At 44.6% G+C, this 18,554-nt stretch overlaps 1 protein-coding gene and 1 long non-coding RNA gene across 3 annotated transcripts; one reads left to right on the top strand and one right to left on the bottom strand.

Annotated features, from left to right (window-relative positions):
• Positions 1-6,305: 6,305 nt before the first annotated feature.
• On the bottom strand, positions 6,306-7,623 carry LOC146299582 (uncharacterized). Its single transcript, XR_014734201.1, has 2 exons — positions 7,531-7,623; positions 6,306-7,113 (listed from the first exon to the last, which is right to left on the bottom strand). It is a non-coding gene; the product is annotated as an uncharacterized LOC146299582 (long non-coding RNA).
• A 305-nt stretch (positions 7,624-7,928) lies between these two features.
• Positions 7,929-18,495, top strand: iars2 (isoleucyl-tRNA synthetase 2, mitochondrial). 2 transcript variants are annotated; one of them, XM_084674224.1, is made up of 23 exons: positions 7,929-8,337; positions 8,511-8,633; positions 8,770-8,923; positions 9,236-9,384; positions 9,525-9,574; positions 9,705-9,905; positions 10,294-10,409; positions 10,521-10,690; positions 10,877-10,967; positions 11,132-11,283; positions 11,624-11,784; positions 11,933-12,035; positions 12,161-12,254; positions 12,747-12,830; positions 13,572-13,680; positions 13,792-13,894; positions 14,011-14,136; positions 14,784-14,915; positions 15,030-15,136; positions 15,614-15,759; positions 16,543-16,733; positions 17,022-17,166; positions 17,414-18,495. In XM_084674224.1, the coding sequence occupies exons 1-23, from the start codon at positions 8,089-8,091 to the stop codon at positions 17,557-17,559; spliced, it is 3,102 nt and encodes a 1,033-aa protein (XP_084530350.1). In that variant the 5' UTR covers positions 7,929-8,088; the 3' UTR covers positions 17,560-18,495. The 2 variants fall into 2 exon arrangements, with proteins under 2 accessions (XP_084530350.1, XP_084530359.1); XM_084674233.1 differs by lacking the exon at positions 12,747-12,830 and having other exon boundaries at positions 7,930-8,337.
• The last annotated feature ends 59 nt before the right edge of the window (positions 18,496-18,554 follow it).

Genomic DNA, 18,554 nt, shown 5'->3' with positions numbered 1-18,554 from the left:
AAATCTAGGCTGAGGAGAGTGAGGGACAGAAAAGGCTTGCCTTACAAACAGACAAAAGACAGGCTTTAATGAGAGGATGTGCCCCCATACATGTCCCTAAAGTTTGCCTCAAACACTGAGACACAAACCCACTTTCTGACATGGACTTCCTCTAGATGTCATTGAGAACACCTCAAAGGACACTTTATCTTCACATCATAAAGTAAATGGTCTACTGCCAACTGTACACATGGAAATATTCCCAGAAACCTGCTAGTTATATTGTGATTAAGATATGCAAATAAGTTATCTACACATTGGTCATGAGTTTTACATATCTACATAGTTGACATGTAGACTGAATTTGATATCCTACAAGGCTATGGCTGTCCCTTCAGAAAAAAACCAAAACATTTATTGTTCACTTTACAGTTTCTGTGTTTTGTACTTCTATGTTTGGTAAACTCATGTCCTTTGATGTTGAATTTGCAGAATATTTTTCTTGTACATATTTTAAAAACTATGTAGGGTCAACAAGTTTGCAGCATAGACAGATACATTAGTAGGTTTGTAGAAGAGGGGGGAATTAACAAAAGACCAAGCTTAGTAAAGGCAGAGATTTAGATGACTCACTCCAGTACTGAGTGTACTGTTCCATCTCCAAAGTGGATGTATTCACAAACCCTACACTGGATAGCCATGCGTCTGACCAAATTCCTAAACCACACACTCAAGGCAGCTGACATGTGTATCGTGGCAATGGTGGTATTTTGATTGACAGACGCCCACTGTCGTGTGGTTGGTCCAGACTCGTGACTCTCCACCCCCCTCCTAGCAATTGAAGCCTTTTGAGATCTACACATAATAACTTCTATGTTGGGTTCTTCATTGCTGTCTTTCCATTGACCATACACGGGGTAAATGGGTCTACATTGTGCTCAACACGTAACATCACATTCCAAATGGAAGAGAATAATATAGGCAGTTCAGTTTCTCAATGCTTTACATTCATGAAATTAAGGTAGGCTTGACTGTGAGATAAATCTGATATATTTCATCACATGCTTTCACCACCAAGTCTGTAAAAACACACCAACCAAACAACTCAAAACAAAAGAACTGAAACTTAATGGTTTCCTATTTGTCAAGGTAGGACAGTTTACATGTTTACATGTGTGAGGAAAACAAGTGGTAATTGTTTGATAGAGTGAGATGAGAGACAGTGTGTGTATGTGTGTGCTTATGTTTACATTTAGTCATTTCTAGCAGACGTATGTTTGTGTAAGTGTGTACTTATGTAATACTGTGTTTCTGTTTGAGAGACAGACTTTTGGATAGTGTGCGTGTGCCAGACAATGTAAAGACTGGGGATTAGTGCCGTAGCGGGGCAGGTGAAGAGATTTTGAGCATATAGAGGATAGTCATTACATTTTCATACCAAAAATGCACTTTTCTGTCAATTATGGTCAGTATGACTTATTCTGCCCATAATTATTATCACGACAGAGGAACATTGTTCACATTCATCAATGTGTTCGATTGCTTAGAATTGTGTTCATCATGTGGACCGCTTGCACACCTTCCACCAACGAATGTAATTGATTGATGCTTAAAATCTTTTAAAAGGTATCCACACAATATATACACCCCAAAAATCTATCTTTATCTCTATTTCTTGTTCCTATTTTTAACCATAAACGTATTGTGTATGCCCATGAGTATTTTCTCTACTTCCACTAGGGCCTACATTATACAGTTAAGTGACCACAAGCCAGGAAACCATCATCACCATCTAATTTACAAACCTCAGCCATCCAAACCTCATAGAAGAAACTCTCAAAGGAAACTAGTCCACGGCTAACTGCAAAATGTCACAGGGAAACGCCAAAGAGTCTAACCAGAATCAACCAATGGCTGGGTAGAGATTAGGTCTCTTTTTCTTATTGATTTGTATCTGGTTCACCTGGGTGTGCTGTATGTATGCTTTAACAGACGCTCAAAACAGTAGACCTTCAATGTAACTGTGTAACAAATCTTTGTCAACTTGTAATTATCTTAATAACAACTTAATAACAACTTAATTATTATGTAATTAATTTTAATAATTATTATTATTAAAATAAGCTTTTGTGTTAGTTATTTGTTCATGAGATCGAGTTCCTGAGAAAACAAACATACAGACCAACAAACAGTCAGATAAACAATCGTTGGCACAAATCTGGTTGTGAGATCAAATTACACTGCTTCCCTTACCTTCTCAGGGTGAGCTACAGAACATATTACTGCTGCAACAGAGAAGCAGATGACTGGGTGGAATATCTTTTTGTGATACATGATCGCTGTGATGACTCATGGAAGGTTTCCGATGACAACCAGGAACGCAGATAGTTGGACAATTTTAATAACTGCAAGGTCAATTTTGGTCGTACATTTGAATTCCTGATTGTTGCCTGGCTAAGCTGTGGGACATCATGCTAATGAGTTGGATGCAACTTGAACAATCATGTGGAGACAATTTGGGGTTAGGTGAGGTCATAAACCTATAGCCAGCAGCCAGTGTTAGCATGTTGTTTTAGGTTACACAAGACTTAGAAAGAAGCCTAAGCCTTCCATAGAGTTGATCTGAATTGACCTGTTGATTATGTAAGGCAAACACAGTCTACAGAGACAAGTAGACAAAGCGCACTTGCCAAAGGCCTTCCATTTTTATTGTTCCTGAGAATGCATCCAAGCACGACTCGTTTGTTGTCACATATTTTACAATGATCTTTCTTTTTATCTCTCTTTCCCCTCTATTTCTCCCCCAGTATTTTACTGCAGTGCTTAATAGCGCTCAGCTAAGGACACTTGAAACTTGATATACCTTCTCCCTGTCATACACACAAAACAAACACACCCTGTATTCCCCCTTATCCCCCATGGGATGAGGGAGCAGAGAAAAAGCTTTCAACCAGGTCCTGTGTACCCCGAATCGATACAGGTATTCAGAGGCCCTATTGATGCCTACTTCAGGCTAGGGTCAAACCAGCTCCTCATGAGTTTGGTTCTCCCTATCAAGGCCATAGCCATGGAGTCGACATTGGGGTGGACGAAATGTGCTGGGGAGTCTGAAGGTCCCCCCCCCTTGAAAACTTTTTAAGATTAGTTATGAAAATGATGTCATTTTTTAATGCTGATTTTGGACAGCGTGTGTGGTTGCCTGTCATAGCGTAGCACATTTATATTTTATTTATATTTGTATATCAATATATTGGCGGGGACATTTTGACAACATTTTAAAATTGGGGGGATGTGTGTATATATATTATGATTACAGCCCTGCTCCCTATATAATTCTCTTGTTTTTCTCATCCACCATCATCCTCATTCTCTCTTCTTCTTCCTCTTTTTCAACAAATGATTAAAAGAACATTTGGAGTTTAGTACTCACAGTTAATCTCACCCTGAACCAGAACATGACACAGTTAACCACAGAGGCCAATGGAAAGAGTCTTTATCATTCTTTCCCTGCATTGCATGCACATCCTCATGCAAAATGAGACGGCACATCCAATTTATCTTGTCTACTCATCAGTCAGAGAGGTTATAGAAGCAGAACCAGGCAGAAACCGCAGTGATCTTTTCCTGAGTGGGTGGCTGGCTACGTATCTGTGGCTGTCATTATTTGTGCGAGGTAAACATTACTTTCTTTTACAAAATTATTCTCACGGACACAACAGAGGTTACCACAGACCTTAAAAATAATTGTACAACAAAAGTCGTTCTACAATTTCTGCACACATTTACAAATGTAGTGCCTTTGTTCCCAAAATGTTGTTGCACATTTTTATTTGTACTGAATGTAATGCCAATGGATTCCAGACAGTATTTTTCTGGACAGGTTTTATAAAAAAATTGAATTATTAAATGAGTAGTACTATCGACCATAATGATAATCCTAAAGGATACATTTTGAATGATACAACAACGTTTGGGGGGGTGCAGGCTCAGACATTTTCACCTACCTCTACCGACCACACCACTCAGCACCCTCTGGGTGCGAGGCAACATGCTGTCAACTCATGGTGAGAGGACAGACATTTGATTAATTAATTAGCAACAAACCACAACCCATGGTTTCAAGTGCCAAGGTGATACTGGCTAATTTAGCTGTTTCTTGGAATGCAGATCATGGACTCAAGCACCCATAGTGAATCACCGAGGGGTTTTGGGCGACTGGTAAGAGCTAACTGGAATGTCCTCCACATCTTGGTCGGGCTCCCAATCCACATACTCCTTTGTACCCCCTAACCCCCCCTCCATCTTACTTTCCCATCCAGCAAACCCCAAATCCCTCCCCCACCCTTTCCATCCACGTAATACAGTTTCTCTCTGTCTCCCTCCACCCCTCTCATTCTAATGCTTAAACACACCCCCACCCCAACTCAGGTTTCTGTTAGTTTCAGGTAGGGGGAAGGGGGTTGGCGATCGAGCTACACAGTGGGAAAGACAGACAGGGAGCACCCATCCAGGTGACTGACCAGAGGAGAACCGATCTGCTCCACCTTTGTCTACATCCTGCTCTGCAGTACATGAAAGTTTCAGTACTTGCAACCTTTTCCTTTTTCAACATTTTGTATTTGAGTGTTGTCATGACGGACTGCATCCTTGTAATGGTTTTTGATGTTGCATTAAGACAGATGCTCTTTTTGTTGCACTATATGTACTATTATGCTGTTCTCAGACCCATATTATTATTATGTAATATTGTAGTTAGGATTATATTTTTACACTGTGCCTACAGACCGAAAGGGGCCGACATGGAAGTGTTCCCCTGTTTGTTCTACCTTCAACAGGTAAGATGGGAACTTGTCTGGACAGGACAATAGGGCCTTTGTCATGTGATCAGGTTGGGATGTTTCCCACAGGGATGGCGAGTGTGGGGTCTGGGGGGAGCGTGTGGTGTCTGTATGCATACAATAGAGGACAGGTGGAGTCCAGAGTAGAGGCTAGGATAAAGTCACAAACAAATTGACTGGTAACCCAGAGGGCCATGGACACCTCAAGGGAACCATGGTAACTACCCTATGAATTATTCACCAGTCCTGAGTCAATTATTAAAGTTGTTGTCTTTGTCACCATACCTCTTACTGTTTGCGTAAATTCTGAGGTGAAGGGAAAACGCATTACTTTTAGCATGTAGTTGTTTTTGAGTTAAGTAGTCCCACCAAGAGCAAAACATTAGCGCTCGATAATTAATTAGGTAAATAGAGGATTACAGCCACAAAAAAGAGATTGGTGTACTTTCTCTGGCTCATTGCCTTGCAGTTTTCAAAACAGAGGATTTGACCCCTTTGTTTAATCCAAGACGCGTTATTTGCATGGTTATTAAGAGAAGTCCAACATGGTTATCTACAATCTTATTTGCGCTATATCTTGTGCCCGAAGCCTTACAAGTTGTAATCCATTATTTTAAAGTTTATACATAATGTTTTCAAGTGATATCCTACATACTATCAGGAAGAAAAAGTACTCCCTGTAGAGGAACACAATGAAGAATGTATTGATAATTATTCTCCAATGGTGAATGGTCTCCAATGGTGAAAGGGTGATTTATTTATATAAAAGTGTACCAAAATGTTCCTCTTTGTGGATTGTAAAAAGTAATATTTTGGCCTCTGGTCAATGCTGTTAATGAATATAGTAAGAAACAATAGTCTGACTTGTTTTTATTTAACATTTACAATCACATTTTCCTTGTGATGTTATCACTTGTTTCTCCTTCATGTGTCAATAAAATTGTCACAAAAAGCGTTTTTAAAAGGAAACCCCGATGTGCTTCTCCATTGTTGACAGGTACCACATGTCCACATTATAAAATAAAAACACGTTGGGAGCAGGATGTAAAACACGGTGGAATTAGTCAAATAGGCTACAGCACAAACTATTTCAGACGTGCTGTATGGAAATCAGAATGCATGAATTTAAAATGTCCAAAGAATTTATCTCTAGGCTCAGTGCCGATTGTGTTCTTTAAATTGAAAATATGTCCAATTGTAATGTAAATGTGCCCACTGAGCTGATATCTTCTACTAGTTGCCAACCCATGTCCTGCTCCTTCAACCATATAAAAGGCTGTTTAACTGGTGTATAGTCAAATCATTTTAAGGGTGAAATTAACAGAATTAAATAGTAACGCATGTGGATAAGTTTGTAAACACGCCACATGAGGTTAAATGCTTTGAGATCCAGTTTATATTGACGTTGTGGTTAGGCAAACAACGATTCCATACAAAATGCAAATTAATGTCTCGATGGAGGTGCAGAGAATCCAAGTGAACAGAATGGTTATTTCACGATTTATTAACTTGAAATTTCACAAGAAAGCATTGAACCCGAATACAAAAATCTAGCGGAGTGTAAATCACTGTCACTTAAAAAACACGGATTAGGGACATTTACTATACAAAGGTCGACAAGTAGCCTAGCCTATCAAGTAGCCATTAACAAAGATCCATTGCGTAAAATAGAAGCGCACCTTAAACGAAAGTCCCCACAAAGCGCCTCAACCAACGTTATTACGTTGATTTCCCGGGCACAGATATTTACGTTTCTTAAATTACAAATTAGTCCTAAAAGACCCGTGACGAAAACAGTGAGGCAAAAACAAGCCAGAGCGTGGGTGTACAGTGGGCTACATCCTTGCATCGCGAGGAGCGTATTTCAAAAGCCCAGTTCCAAAACTTGGCCCTGGGGTGATGGGGAATGTGATGAGCATGGGTGTCGCTAACGGAATTGGCTTGCACCTTTCCCTCCAAATAAGACCAAGTCGGGAACGTAGATTGGCTTTAAAAATCTGGAAAATGTCGCCCCATTGAAGTATTGCATGTCCACTTCTGCAGCTGATGTTAAGTCTGGGCGGTCTCCGTTTAGCGTTGATGTCCGTCCCTCCGGTTTTTAGAACCGACCGTGCAGTACAGAGCCTGCCAGGATGACTGGGATGATTAGCGTGAAAGCGCTTGACTGCAAGGACAAGCCATCACCTTTCACAGTGGTATTGCCCATGCTACCGACGTTGGTAGTCGTATTGAAAGTTGTGCCTGCGCTAGTTTGGTTGGTGTTCGGGGCAATTGTGGTCCCATTCTGTGCATGGACCTGTAAAATAAAGACCAGACACGTGTTTCAATGCCAGGACAATGGTCAAACAAATGTAAAGTGTAAGTGGTCAACTTTACACACGGCGACTTAGAAACGGAACAGGCTGAGAAGGGTCATCCCAATGTAGGCTATGTTGTAAACAAGTTTAGACTAACATCTACACAAATGGTCTACTCTAATTTTCTTCATGTCCCTGATGATTAGAAACGGCTGTAGACAATATAATTTGAAACGCCTCCGAGTCCAATAAACGCAGTACAAAATTAGGCCGGCACAATTGTTTTTTATATGTAAAAAAAAAAAAACTATCAGCATAACTTTAAATACGTTTGATAGGACACATTTAGGCAAAATGACAATTACCTAATAAATCGATATTAAGTAAGACATTCTGTAAAAGAGAAATCACCATACCTGACACGAAAAGAGCATTGCAAGCAAAATGACTCCAATAAATACTTGAACAAATTTAGTCATGTTGATCACGTTTCTGCGGCTGCTAAGACTGAATTGTCTGAGAGAAGCCAGCGAATTTATATCCCGGTGAGTCTGACGTCATCAGGGGCATTTCTTCGAAACCTTTCCAGTGCTCCCTTTTTCTAGCCAAATGCTCCGAAAACAGATTTAGCCTACAGCTAATATCGAAGGTGAATGGCAATCAGATAACGATGTTCAAAATCCGTTCAGCCTCATGCAAGACATTTTCAATTTTTTGGGGGGACCATTATGAACCTGTGGTATATTCATTATTGTCTACGGAAATGTTATACATAGGCCTTTAGTGACCTCTTGTGGCAATTTTGCACAAATGAAAACGCGTTCGAGTCTAATACTCGTTTGTCTCTTCTTCGTTTCCGTAATTTCCCCCATTCTTCCGGAAGACACAGCGGTCGGAATTAATCAACCCACTAACAACAAACAACTTGGTTTCTTTTGAGCATTTTAGCACACCTGAAGAGTAGACTACCACACATGCTGCTGTGCCGGATTTCGGCAGTAAGCCCGAGTGTAGCAAGATGGGGTACAAGGGGACGCCGAGGCGCCGCACTCCCCTTCAGCTCAATCCGCTGTCAAAATGTCACCTCAACCGAAGGCACGGCACAGCCTACGGTTGCTCCTGCAGCTGGACAGTACCGCGGTAGTGTGCTACTGCCCCGCACTGAGTTCGCCATGAAAATATCAGGGCAGCAGCTTTTGGACCGGGAAATAGAAATACAACGGGTAAGCTTTTGATAGCTACTAGTGTTTACAACAGTATGTGGTTATCAAGGGTGGATGTGTTAACGTGGTTTCCCTGCTTCTGTTCTAATGAGCAACGAGCATAATTTAGCAGGAAAACTGAATGTCTTGCATGTCCATCTTATTAAACCGAAAATGACTGTTTCCTTGGCCAGAAATGTGGCTTTTCAGAGCTGTACTCGTGGCAGAGGGCGAGAAAGGCTAAGAAAGTGTTCTGTCTCCATGATGGACCCCCTTACGCGAACGGAGACCCACATGTCGGACACGCCCTCAATAAGGTACACTATTTTAACAAGAGACAATTGAGCACAAAATGCAATGTCAATGACCAAAAACAACAGTGTTGGCACATACCTACAGTATCTGACAATAGGCCACATACCTATTTTACAATAAGTCACAGTTTTTTTCTAGATCCTGAAAGACATCCGGAACCGGTTTGAAATGCTGAGGGGGAGACAAGTCCACTACATTCCAGGCTGGGACTGCCATGGGCTGCCCATCGAGCTCAAAGCACTGGGAGAGCTGGGAACCGGTGGACTTGGCCCCCTGCAGATTAGAGAGAAGGGTGAGGAAAGGAGGCAGCCTCTGATCTAGCAAGACCAACTCCTAATTTAAATGGCAAATATTCACACGCATTTAAGTCATTTGCGTGAACGTTTGACAATGGCCCAGTCCGTCAGTAATTATGTAGAGAACAGTCATCTCGTCCTTGTTCTGTAATTGAGGCCCAACACTACCATTTGTTGTTGGAATTCTCTATTACAATTACAAACACAAGTCTTTCTATAGCATCCGTGTCAGTCACAGAGAGACTTGATACCAAAGCGGTAGAGAGACGAGACAGTCTGTACCTAAAGTCGGTTCTCTCCTCCTGTAGCCCGTAAGTTTGCAGAGGGCGCCATTTCTCGTCAGCGCGCCGCCTTCCAGCGCTGGGGCGTGATGGCCGACTGGGACAAGTGCTACTACACCTTTGACGGGACGTACGAGGCGGCACAGCTCAAGGTCTTTCAGGAGATGCACGGCAAGGTGCGTGCATCACGGCATTTCAGTCCCCCCCCCCCCCCCCCCCCAAGTCCCATCATTGGTTTGCCGTCGGTCGGATTTCAAATGCCTTCGATCCATTCCAGAGCGAGCTCTCAAATGTGATGGTGTTTGTCCTTTTCTAGGGGCTGATCTATCAGGATTATAAGCCTGTGTTCTGGTCACCCTCATCAAGGTAGGCAGCACAAGAGAGTGGTCACGAGTTGTAACAGCTAAAGTTGGTCCCGATATAGACCCAGATTTGGTTTTGCCCACACTTCTTCCTCTACTTCCCCCCCCACCCACCGTCCCTCTCTTGTCTCTAGGACGGCCCTGGCAGAGGCAGAGTTGGAATACAACCCCCACCATGTGAGCAAGGCCATCTACGCCACCTTCCCGCTGGCCACCCTGCCCCCTAAGCTGGCCCTGGGGACCGCTGACCCGGGCAGCGTCTCTGTGTTGGTGTGGACCACACAGCCGTGGACCATCCCTGCCAACCAGGCCGTGTGCTTCATGCCAAATGCCCAGTAAGAAATGCCCTGTCGGGTTCACGGACACGTTTACTTTCTAATGTCACTGGGAGTCAGGTGGCTGAGCGGTTAGGGAATCGGGCTAGTAATCTGAAGGTTGCTGGTTCGATTCCCGGCCGCGTTAAAATGACATTTTGTTCTTGGGCAAGGCACTTCACCCTACTTGCCTCGGGGGGAATGTCCCTGTACTTACTGTAAGTCGCTCTGGATAAGAGCGTCTGCTAAATGACTAAATGTAAATGTCACTTCCCTTCTTCTTGCACGAACTACCGCACATCATGTCGGACTGAAACGCTGAAACGGAGCGTTGTAGTCATGGAACAGGAAGTGGTCATCGTTTAGGTTTGATCACAATAGCAATGAAGGCGTCTCCTCCCATGTACAGGTATTCAGTCGTAAGGAGGGCAGACAACTCGCAGGTCTTCTTGGTGGCCACGGAACGCATAGCCAGTCTGTCCACGCTGCTGGGCACTGAGCTGGAGAGTGTTAGCACCGTAACAGGTAGACTGCCAAACACACCCACACGCACACTCTTCACGGTTTGCCACACAACGTGCAGCACGCAAGTTTTTCCTTTGAGCCCCTTCACTTAACTATCTTTGCTCCGTCCAGGTTTAGATCTTGAGGGGGGAATCTGTCATCATCCCACAATTCCAGGGAAAAAAGTTCCATTGTTACCCGCTAATCACGTGACCATGGGTAAAGGCACAGGATTGGTCCATACAGCACCAGCTCACGGCATGGACGACTACAGTGTGGCTTCCCAGTTCAAACTGCCAGTGGTATAATTTCACCCGTGTTTATTCGACTAACAAGTGGAGATGTATGACTTTTAATGGGTCCTACTACCCTACAAAGCAAACCCGAAACTCAAACAGTCCTGTTAGCTTTTAGGGGCTCTTTTGACGTCGTAGTTGCTCCCCTTAAATGAATGAATGATAATTGGTCTCTATTGTGTGAATGCACAGGAGTGCATTGTGAATGAAGAAGGCAAGTTTACAGAGCTGGCAGGTGCTGAGCTACACAACCTGTCTGTTATGGAAGAGGGGACCGACGCAGGTAATTAAAGTGCGAGAGCGAGAGATCGACCAAATGAAGTGTGTATGCGTGTGCATATTGACTCGAACTGGCTCTGTGTACTTGGAACTGGCTCTAAATCTGTGTATTTGCTTTGAGTCACCCTGTGCGTTTGTGTGTCATGTATATGCTTGTTTGTGTGTCAGTGATCTCCATGCTGAAAGCGTCTGGCACGCTGGTTCGTGTAGAGGAGTGTGTGCACAGCTACCCGTATGACTGGCGGAGTAAACAGGCTGTGGTGATCCGACCCAGCAAACAGTGGTTCATCAACACGGCCAACCTCAAAGAGAAAGCCAAGGTGAGAGTCGACTGAACGACGAGGCTGGAAGACACTTGAGAAGGGATTTCCTGCCCAATTACGGGCTCAGATGGTCCTTACAAACATGTAGCTTACTTTACAATCAAGGCTCCTCATCCACGCAGCTGAATTATGTTTCTGAATTGATGACGGGACATTTGTAGGATTTGAAAGGTAATCTGTTTCTTGTATTACGTATGGTTTGGCCATTTTAGAAAGACGGTACGAAACATTAGCCTCACCCACTGAGAATAGCTGGGTACGGACACTTGTCATGGAAAGCAAATGTCCCAATGACCCTCTTTTGTCTTTTCTTTGCTGTGTGTGTGTGTGTGCACAGGACGTGCTGCAGAAAGTCCGTGTGGTGCCCGAGTCAGCGCGGGGCAGTCTCTTAGCCATGCTGGATAGGAGGACTTACTGGTGCATCTCTCGCCAGAGAAGCTGGGGGGTTCCAATCCCTGTGTTCTATCACAAGGAGACGGGGGAGCCACTGATCAACACGTAAGCACACTCACTCACACACTCACTCACTCACTCACTCACTCACTCACTCAGCAGGTTATTTCCATATGCAAACCTTTGACCCAAATTTAACTTACCTTGATCTTGCCCTCCTTTACCCCCCCCCCCCCCCCCCCTTCTCCTCCAGTCACACCATATCCCACATAGCCAAGCTGTTCTCAGAGAGGGGCAGTGACTGCTGGTGGGAGCTGCCCATGGACTCACTGCTGCCCCCGGAGGTGCTCAAGAAGGTTAGCAGAATAGAACGGCACGAATACGGACGAATAATAAGCCCCTTTTCACTTTGAGGCGGTTTAGATATCATGGTGAGTGTTTTACTAACATATATATGTGTGTGTGTGTTTGTGTGTTCAAGAGTAAGGAAGGAGATGTGACAGACTATGAGCGGGGACAGGATGTGCTGGACATCTGGTTTGACAGCGGAGCATCTTGGGCTGCTGTTCTGCAAGGTGAGTTGGGTCACACACACTCACAAACATTCCCTTAATTGAATTGCGGGCAGGGCAAAAGCTCATGCCTCTAAATCCAGATTAATCAGCCAGTGAAGGAGTGTTCTATTAGCGTTCAGGGTTCTTGAAATCATCGCCTTAGCACCATGGAGTTAGTCATTAATACTATCAGTACCTACGCACTATGCCAACTCTCTATCAGTAATTACTTCATCTCCATCAACACCAATCCTTTTGCCAAATTAAAATGGCTATATTAAGTTCATTCTATTTACTGTAGTCAACAATATCCCTTTCCCTCCACTACCACTTCTCTATAACTGCACTACACCTACATGAATGTATCATTGGAAATTGTGATTTAGACTTGTTTTAAATACAGTTATTTTGGTCTTGGATGTTCCTTGAAGTCTTCCCAGTATAGATATATATAAATCAAATATCGTATATACTTTACTGTACTCCTAGTCTGTGGTTGTGTTGTCATTCCAGAGGAGGTTGAGGTGGACTCTGAAGAGCCAAAGTCTCGACTCAGCTGGTTCACACCTCCCTTACTTCAAACCAAACTGGCCCAAGGTTGATAACCCAGATCTCCCCACCCAGACCTCCTTCTTTCTAACCTACTCCTGTCTCTGTCCATGCCTTTTTGCCGTTTGTTCACGATGTCCTCGTTTCATCGTTTGTCTTTCTCTGTCAATCTCTCTCTCTCTCCTCTCCTGTGCACGTCAGACTCTCTCCGTGTGGAGGCTGACCACTGGGGAGTTAGTTTCTTCTCCAGGGTTCACTCTCACGCGCGCACTAATCCTATTCCGCCATGCTGTCTTTCTCCCCAGTGTGTATGGTCATTCAATAAATGGCTGGCTAGAGTTGCAGTGTCTTTTGCTATCTTTGTATTTATTCAGTAGGTGCCTGTGTTCAAAGCACTGTACAAATACTGCATATATAAAGTACGTCAGAAGACAGATTGGACTCGAATAGTTATGTAGTATTCCTTTGGTTTCAAATAAGGCATCTGCTCAAGGGCATGACGGTGGCAAAACGGGAACAACAATTTGAGCGTTGTCTGGTTTTGCGCCTAGTGGCTGAACTGTTCATGCTGATTCAGTGTCTTCACTAACAGTGGCTGCTATGGTCTCTCACTTTTCGGGACTTTTACACCTTCTGTGTGGAGACTGGCCGACGTTTCTCCTGACACTTAGCCGTCTGCAGCTCTTCGTATTTGTCTCCAAACGAATGTCGGGAACCATTCGAATTGTGTGGTTCTGTTTGTCATGCTCTCTTTTGCTCTCTTTTGCTCTCTCTCTCTCTCGCACACAGAGTCGGACTCCATAGCTGATGTGTATGTGGAAGGGAAAGACCAGATTGGAGGCTGGTTCCAGTCCTCTCTGCTCACCAGCGTGGCCGTGCGGAACAAGGCACCATACAAGTGAGTCGTGTGTGTACGAGAAACAGAGGAGCGCGAGCGTACAACGAACCGACACGTTGATATTTAAAATACAAAACTGACTTGTGTGACTATATTGCCCCCCGGTGGCAGGTCCCTGGTAGTTCATGGGTTTGCTGTCAGTGAGAAAGGAGAAAAGATGTCCAAGTCACTGGGTAACGTGGTGGATCCGGACACTGTCATCAACGGAGCGGAGGTAGGAGCAACACACACGGACAACATGTTAGTCATACCAGCTGTATCCTCAGAAACCTAGACACACACACGCACACGCACCACTCCCCCTCTCATTGGCTAATCTCTCCCTCCCAGGACCCCAGTCTCTCCCAGGCATACGGGGCGGATGTGTTGAGGTGGTGGGTCGCCGAGTCCAACGTCTTCTCCGAGGTCCAGATCGGCCCCGCGGTGCTCAACTCGGCCCGGGACAGCATCAACAAGGTGTCCACACGCCTGCATACCTGGCTCTCACATCCCTGTCCTCTGCTCCTCTCCACGTGTGGGAGCAAAGTAACATTCGTTTGCATGCCATGCACATACATCGACGGATACACCTTCATTTGGGTAAACACTGATTGTATGCAGGCAGCTTAACCCTTGCGCTGCCTTCAGGTCACAATGACCCGAAGGTTCACAATGACCCGAAGGTTCACAATGACCCATCGCCATGTTGCCACAACTTTACCCAATACAAAAACAGCAGTGAAGCATTTTCTTTTGACCTTTGCGCTGTGGGTGGTCTGAGAGGGCGCGACGGTTAAAAGAAAATCACTTCACTTTATTTTTGTAGACGGTAAAGTTGTCGCAACAGGACGATGGGTCACAATGACTGAAGGGTCACAATGACCCAAAGGTTACACAAGGGTTAGGGAGAGGCCCATGCCTGTCCTTTCACGCAGAACGTGTCAGTGCAAGCTTCATCTATTGTCCAAAGTGTGACCTGGCAAACAGCATGATGATGGCGCAATATAGCCGCTTCTTCAGAGAGCACTAAGCAGTGTGCAGAGCAAGGTGTAAACTAGACATGTAAATACATCTTTTGTATCAGACTGTGGACTAATAATGTTGTTCTTCTCTTCTTTTTAAAGCTGAGAAACACTCTGAAATTCCTGCTTGGGAACCTGCAGGGCTTTGACCCTCGCACCCAAGCGGTGGACCCCAAAGAGATGCACTACATTGACCAGTACCTTCTGCACCAGCTCAGGGAGTATAGCATGAAGGTGTGTGTGCGTGTGTGTGTCTGCATCTTCCTATGGAAATTATAAGTGTAAGAATGCATTTGGGTATATTTAGTCTGTGTTGTGATGGTGTGTGTGTGTTTGTGTGTGAGCTAGGTGACAGATGCCTACAGTGAGTTTGACAATGGCAGGGCCATCCGTGTCCTCCAAGCCTTCATCACCAGGGACCTGTCCAGCTTCTACTTCAGCATCATCAAAGACAGGTACCAGCATACTCATCCGCCACATCATTGGAATCCTCGTTTTTTTCTTTCATTCTTCGCATTTATGCATTTTTAGTGACAGAGAGTGACAGGGCAGGCAGGCCGACAGGCAGAGTGACAGGGCAGGCAGACCGACAGGCAGAGAGACAGGCAGAGAGACAGGCAGGTAGACAGACAGAGACATTCAGGAAATTGACCGGGCTGTGATCAAACCGGGGCCCCAACTATAGGGCCTTAGCCTATGTGGTACTTGCTCTATATTAGCCACACTAACAGTGGCCCCTAACCATTCAATTCTACTAAATTCAACCATCACAATAGTAAATCACTTAATTTATCATCAACTAATTAGCTGTTATACGTGAATTGTTAATATAATTCACCACTATGACTAGAACTCTTCCAAGTTTACAATACTGTCCTGTGTCATAACAAAATAACACCTCCATTTTATCAGTGCCCCTCTCTCTGTCCTAGGCTGTACTGTGATCCTGAAGACTCGTTGGGTCGGAGGTCATGTCAGACGGTCCTGGAAGAGGTTCTGGACGCCCTGACTCGCTCCATCGCTCCCATCCTGCCTCACCTGGCAGAGGAAGTCTACCTGTATGCACCTGGACATGATGGTGAGTATGAGAGAGAGCGAGAGAAACCGGTACCACTCCAAGTAGTGCTCGTTGAGGTCTCAGGGGAGGGAGCCATAACATAAACAGTCAAATGTAAATGTATATTTACAAAAGCACTCCAGGGAACAAGGGAACTACGGAGGATCCCAAAGAAACGGGATCAATAAACAAGTGTCCTAACTACCTAACCAGAAAAAGCAGCACTAACTGAAATGAGTTTGGTGGCACTTAGTTCCTAACCTAGTGTTCTAACAGGGAAGTCGCTGCGTGATGTATACCCATGGGCAGCTTACCTATTCCCTAATACCTGGGTGATGAACCAAACGTAACAAAAAGCACTGCACCGAGTATAGGCTACTAAGACAACAACAGTTAATAAACGAAAATACGAGGACAGAATTGCTGGGAAACTGTACATAAATGAAAGTTTCCAAACACAAGAACAGCCGTTGATAACACAGAACAAACGCAAGGTAACGGTGTGACCAGTGGACTGATGAACGGAAGATGGGCGGAGCTTCCGTGGGTGTCGGAGGAACATCCCATTGCACGGGACCAGGCACGCTGATGATGGTGCATGGGGTTTGACCAACCAATCACAGAGGGACACCTGAAGTATGAACGAGAGGGAGGGAGAAACGACAGAGACAAACCCACAACAATACAGACACACACGACAAACACAGACCTACAAACGTGTCCGAATGAGAAACTGTGTGTGTTTGTGTTATTGCGGCCTTGTAGCAACTCTGTAGTGTCTACTGTACGACTGTTTCTCTCCAGCGGAAGAGACCGTGTTTCGGAGTGGGTGGGTCAAGAGCAGTTCGGTGTGGCGGAGGCCAGGATTGGAGGAGGCCGTCGAGGGGGCGTGTGCCATCAGGGACTCCTTCTTGTCCTCTATCCCAGGACGCAATGCTGCAGAGTATGACCTCACCATCGCCATTGAACCAGGCCTGCTTTTTGAACTAATGGAGGTGAAAGCATAAATAAGTTGTTATAGAGACTAAATGTTTGCTTATTTATTCAATTTAAATTACACGTTTCTACTACATGCATGATTTCTTATACACCAACATATGGTATCGGTAAATATAAAGCTATTGTGTATGACCAAAAATAGTTCTGAAGGTCCGAAATAAATAAGGATTTCATGGTAAAAAAAAAAAAACCCTAGGAATCTGAATTAGTACAGGGGTTTCTTTCCATCCTTCTAAGCAGCACTATATGCCGTCATCTAAGCTCTCCTCCATCTCTCTCCACAGTCTCTCCAGGAGGAGCCCACCTCCACCTGCTCTCAGCTAACAGAGCTCATGATGTCATCACGGACCACGCTGGCCAGCGCCCTGCCCAGAGACCTGCCCGCTGACGCCCTGGTCAGCAAGGGCAGCTTCCTCATCAACCTGGAGGGTGAGCAACACACGCTGAGCTACCATGACCCTCTAGGCTAATACACCACACTATGCTACTACATGAGGCTAACAGTGGCAATGGCTTGTGTCATCGCACAGATGCACATCTATTTAGTTCGACTTTCGTGCATGAATCTTTGTGCTGTTTGTTTTGCCTCCCGCCGTGGGAGCTAACGGGTGTTTTGCGGTTGACGGTTGGCTTCAGAAATGACCAATGACCTTCCCCTGTCTGTCTGTCCAATCAGGGGGGGTTATCCGTGAGGACAGTGCCTACAGTGTGGCAGCAGTGCCCACCTCCATGGCACGATGCCCGCGCTGCCGTCGCTACACAGCCGAGTCAGCAGACTGCCTGTGCCCTCGCTGCCAGACCATCGTCCAAGGGCCACACTGACACTTCCCGCCGTCTGCCCTGACAACTGACAGCCTGCAAACAACACCCTCCTGTTTCCTTGCCAACCAGAAAAAAACACAAAGCTGCCCTCGGTAAACATTGACTTCAGTGGTGTCCACTGGACAACTCATGGGCCAGCTTAGCTTTCGCTGCTTAGTAAAGCACTGTGTGGTTGTTTTAGAGACAGTCTGTTGGTTTAAGAAACTGCCAGACCCACAATCCTGGCACCGATGTGGACACAGTGATGTGGACACAGTGATGTCGTCACCACAAGAAGAGGAAAAAGCCTGAGGTCGACCAATATTTTGTTAAGCAGTTTGTTTTATTTATATATATATTTTTGTCGGGTCATTGTATCTTAATGGCTAAGCAGTTCTTTATTTTACATAAAAGAATGGCAAACGTTTAATAACCACTTCAATATAGTTTGGGAAGAAAATGTGTTGAACACGAAATACAGGGGTAGAGCTACAATAAATAAATCTACATTTGGAGCCATTGATGAAATGGAAGTCTACATGTGTTTAAATGCAGCATTGATGACGTACATGGCATGGAACCGATCTGTATTCTATTTCTTGTGTTGAAATGGGAGCCACACTTTAAACTCTGTCACTATGTGATAAGGTGAGAGGAGTGGAAAGGAACGGAGAAGATGTCATTGGCATCACTTAGAAGGGTTTGGGTGACTGTTCTTCCATCTTGTAAGTTAAAACTGTATAAAACCTTCTTTGTAAACAGTACTCATTACATGTACATTAAATGTACAGAAAATGGAAAGAGTTTCAGAACAAGAATTGTGGCCCTGGTGTGTACTTGCATGGTTCATAGAGAAAGCAACAGTTTGGCAAGCCTGAATTTGCTGGAGCAAATAGTGGTCAAATTTGAACAATTAATTGTAATGCTGCACTTTGAAAATATAATATTGAACCCTAACATGTCTTTTTTCTCTCTGGATGATAAATATTAAACGATTCTAGTTCCAGGTTGATCCC

Source organism: Hypomesus nipponensis, chromosome 3 (genome assembly GCF_054491055.1).
Source record: "Hypomesus nipponensis isolate SF chromosome 3, ASM5449105v1, whole genome shotgun sequence".
Classification (NCBI taxonomy): Eukaryota; Metazoa; Chordata; class Actinopteri; order Osmeriformes; family Osmeridae; genus Hypomesus; species Hypomesus nipponensis.
This window is presented reverse-complemented; position numbering and strand designations above follow the sequence as displayed.

Excerpts from the sequence above, each read along its gene's own strand:
- iars2 (XM_084674224.1), top strand. The coding sequence starts at position 8,089 with ATGCTGCTGTGCCGGATTTCGGCAGTAAGCCCGAGTGTAGCAAGATGG. Across the intron at positions 8,924-9,235 it reads CCTGCAGATTAGAGAGAAGG|CCCGTAAGTTTGCAGAGGGC; the intron begins GTGAGGAAAGGA and ends CTCCTCCTGTAG. Across the intron at positions 9,385-9,524 it reads TTCAGGAGATGCACGGCAAG|GGGCTGATCTATCAGGATTA; the intron begins GTGCGTGCATCA and ends GTCCTTTTCTAG.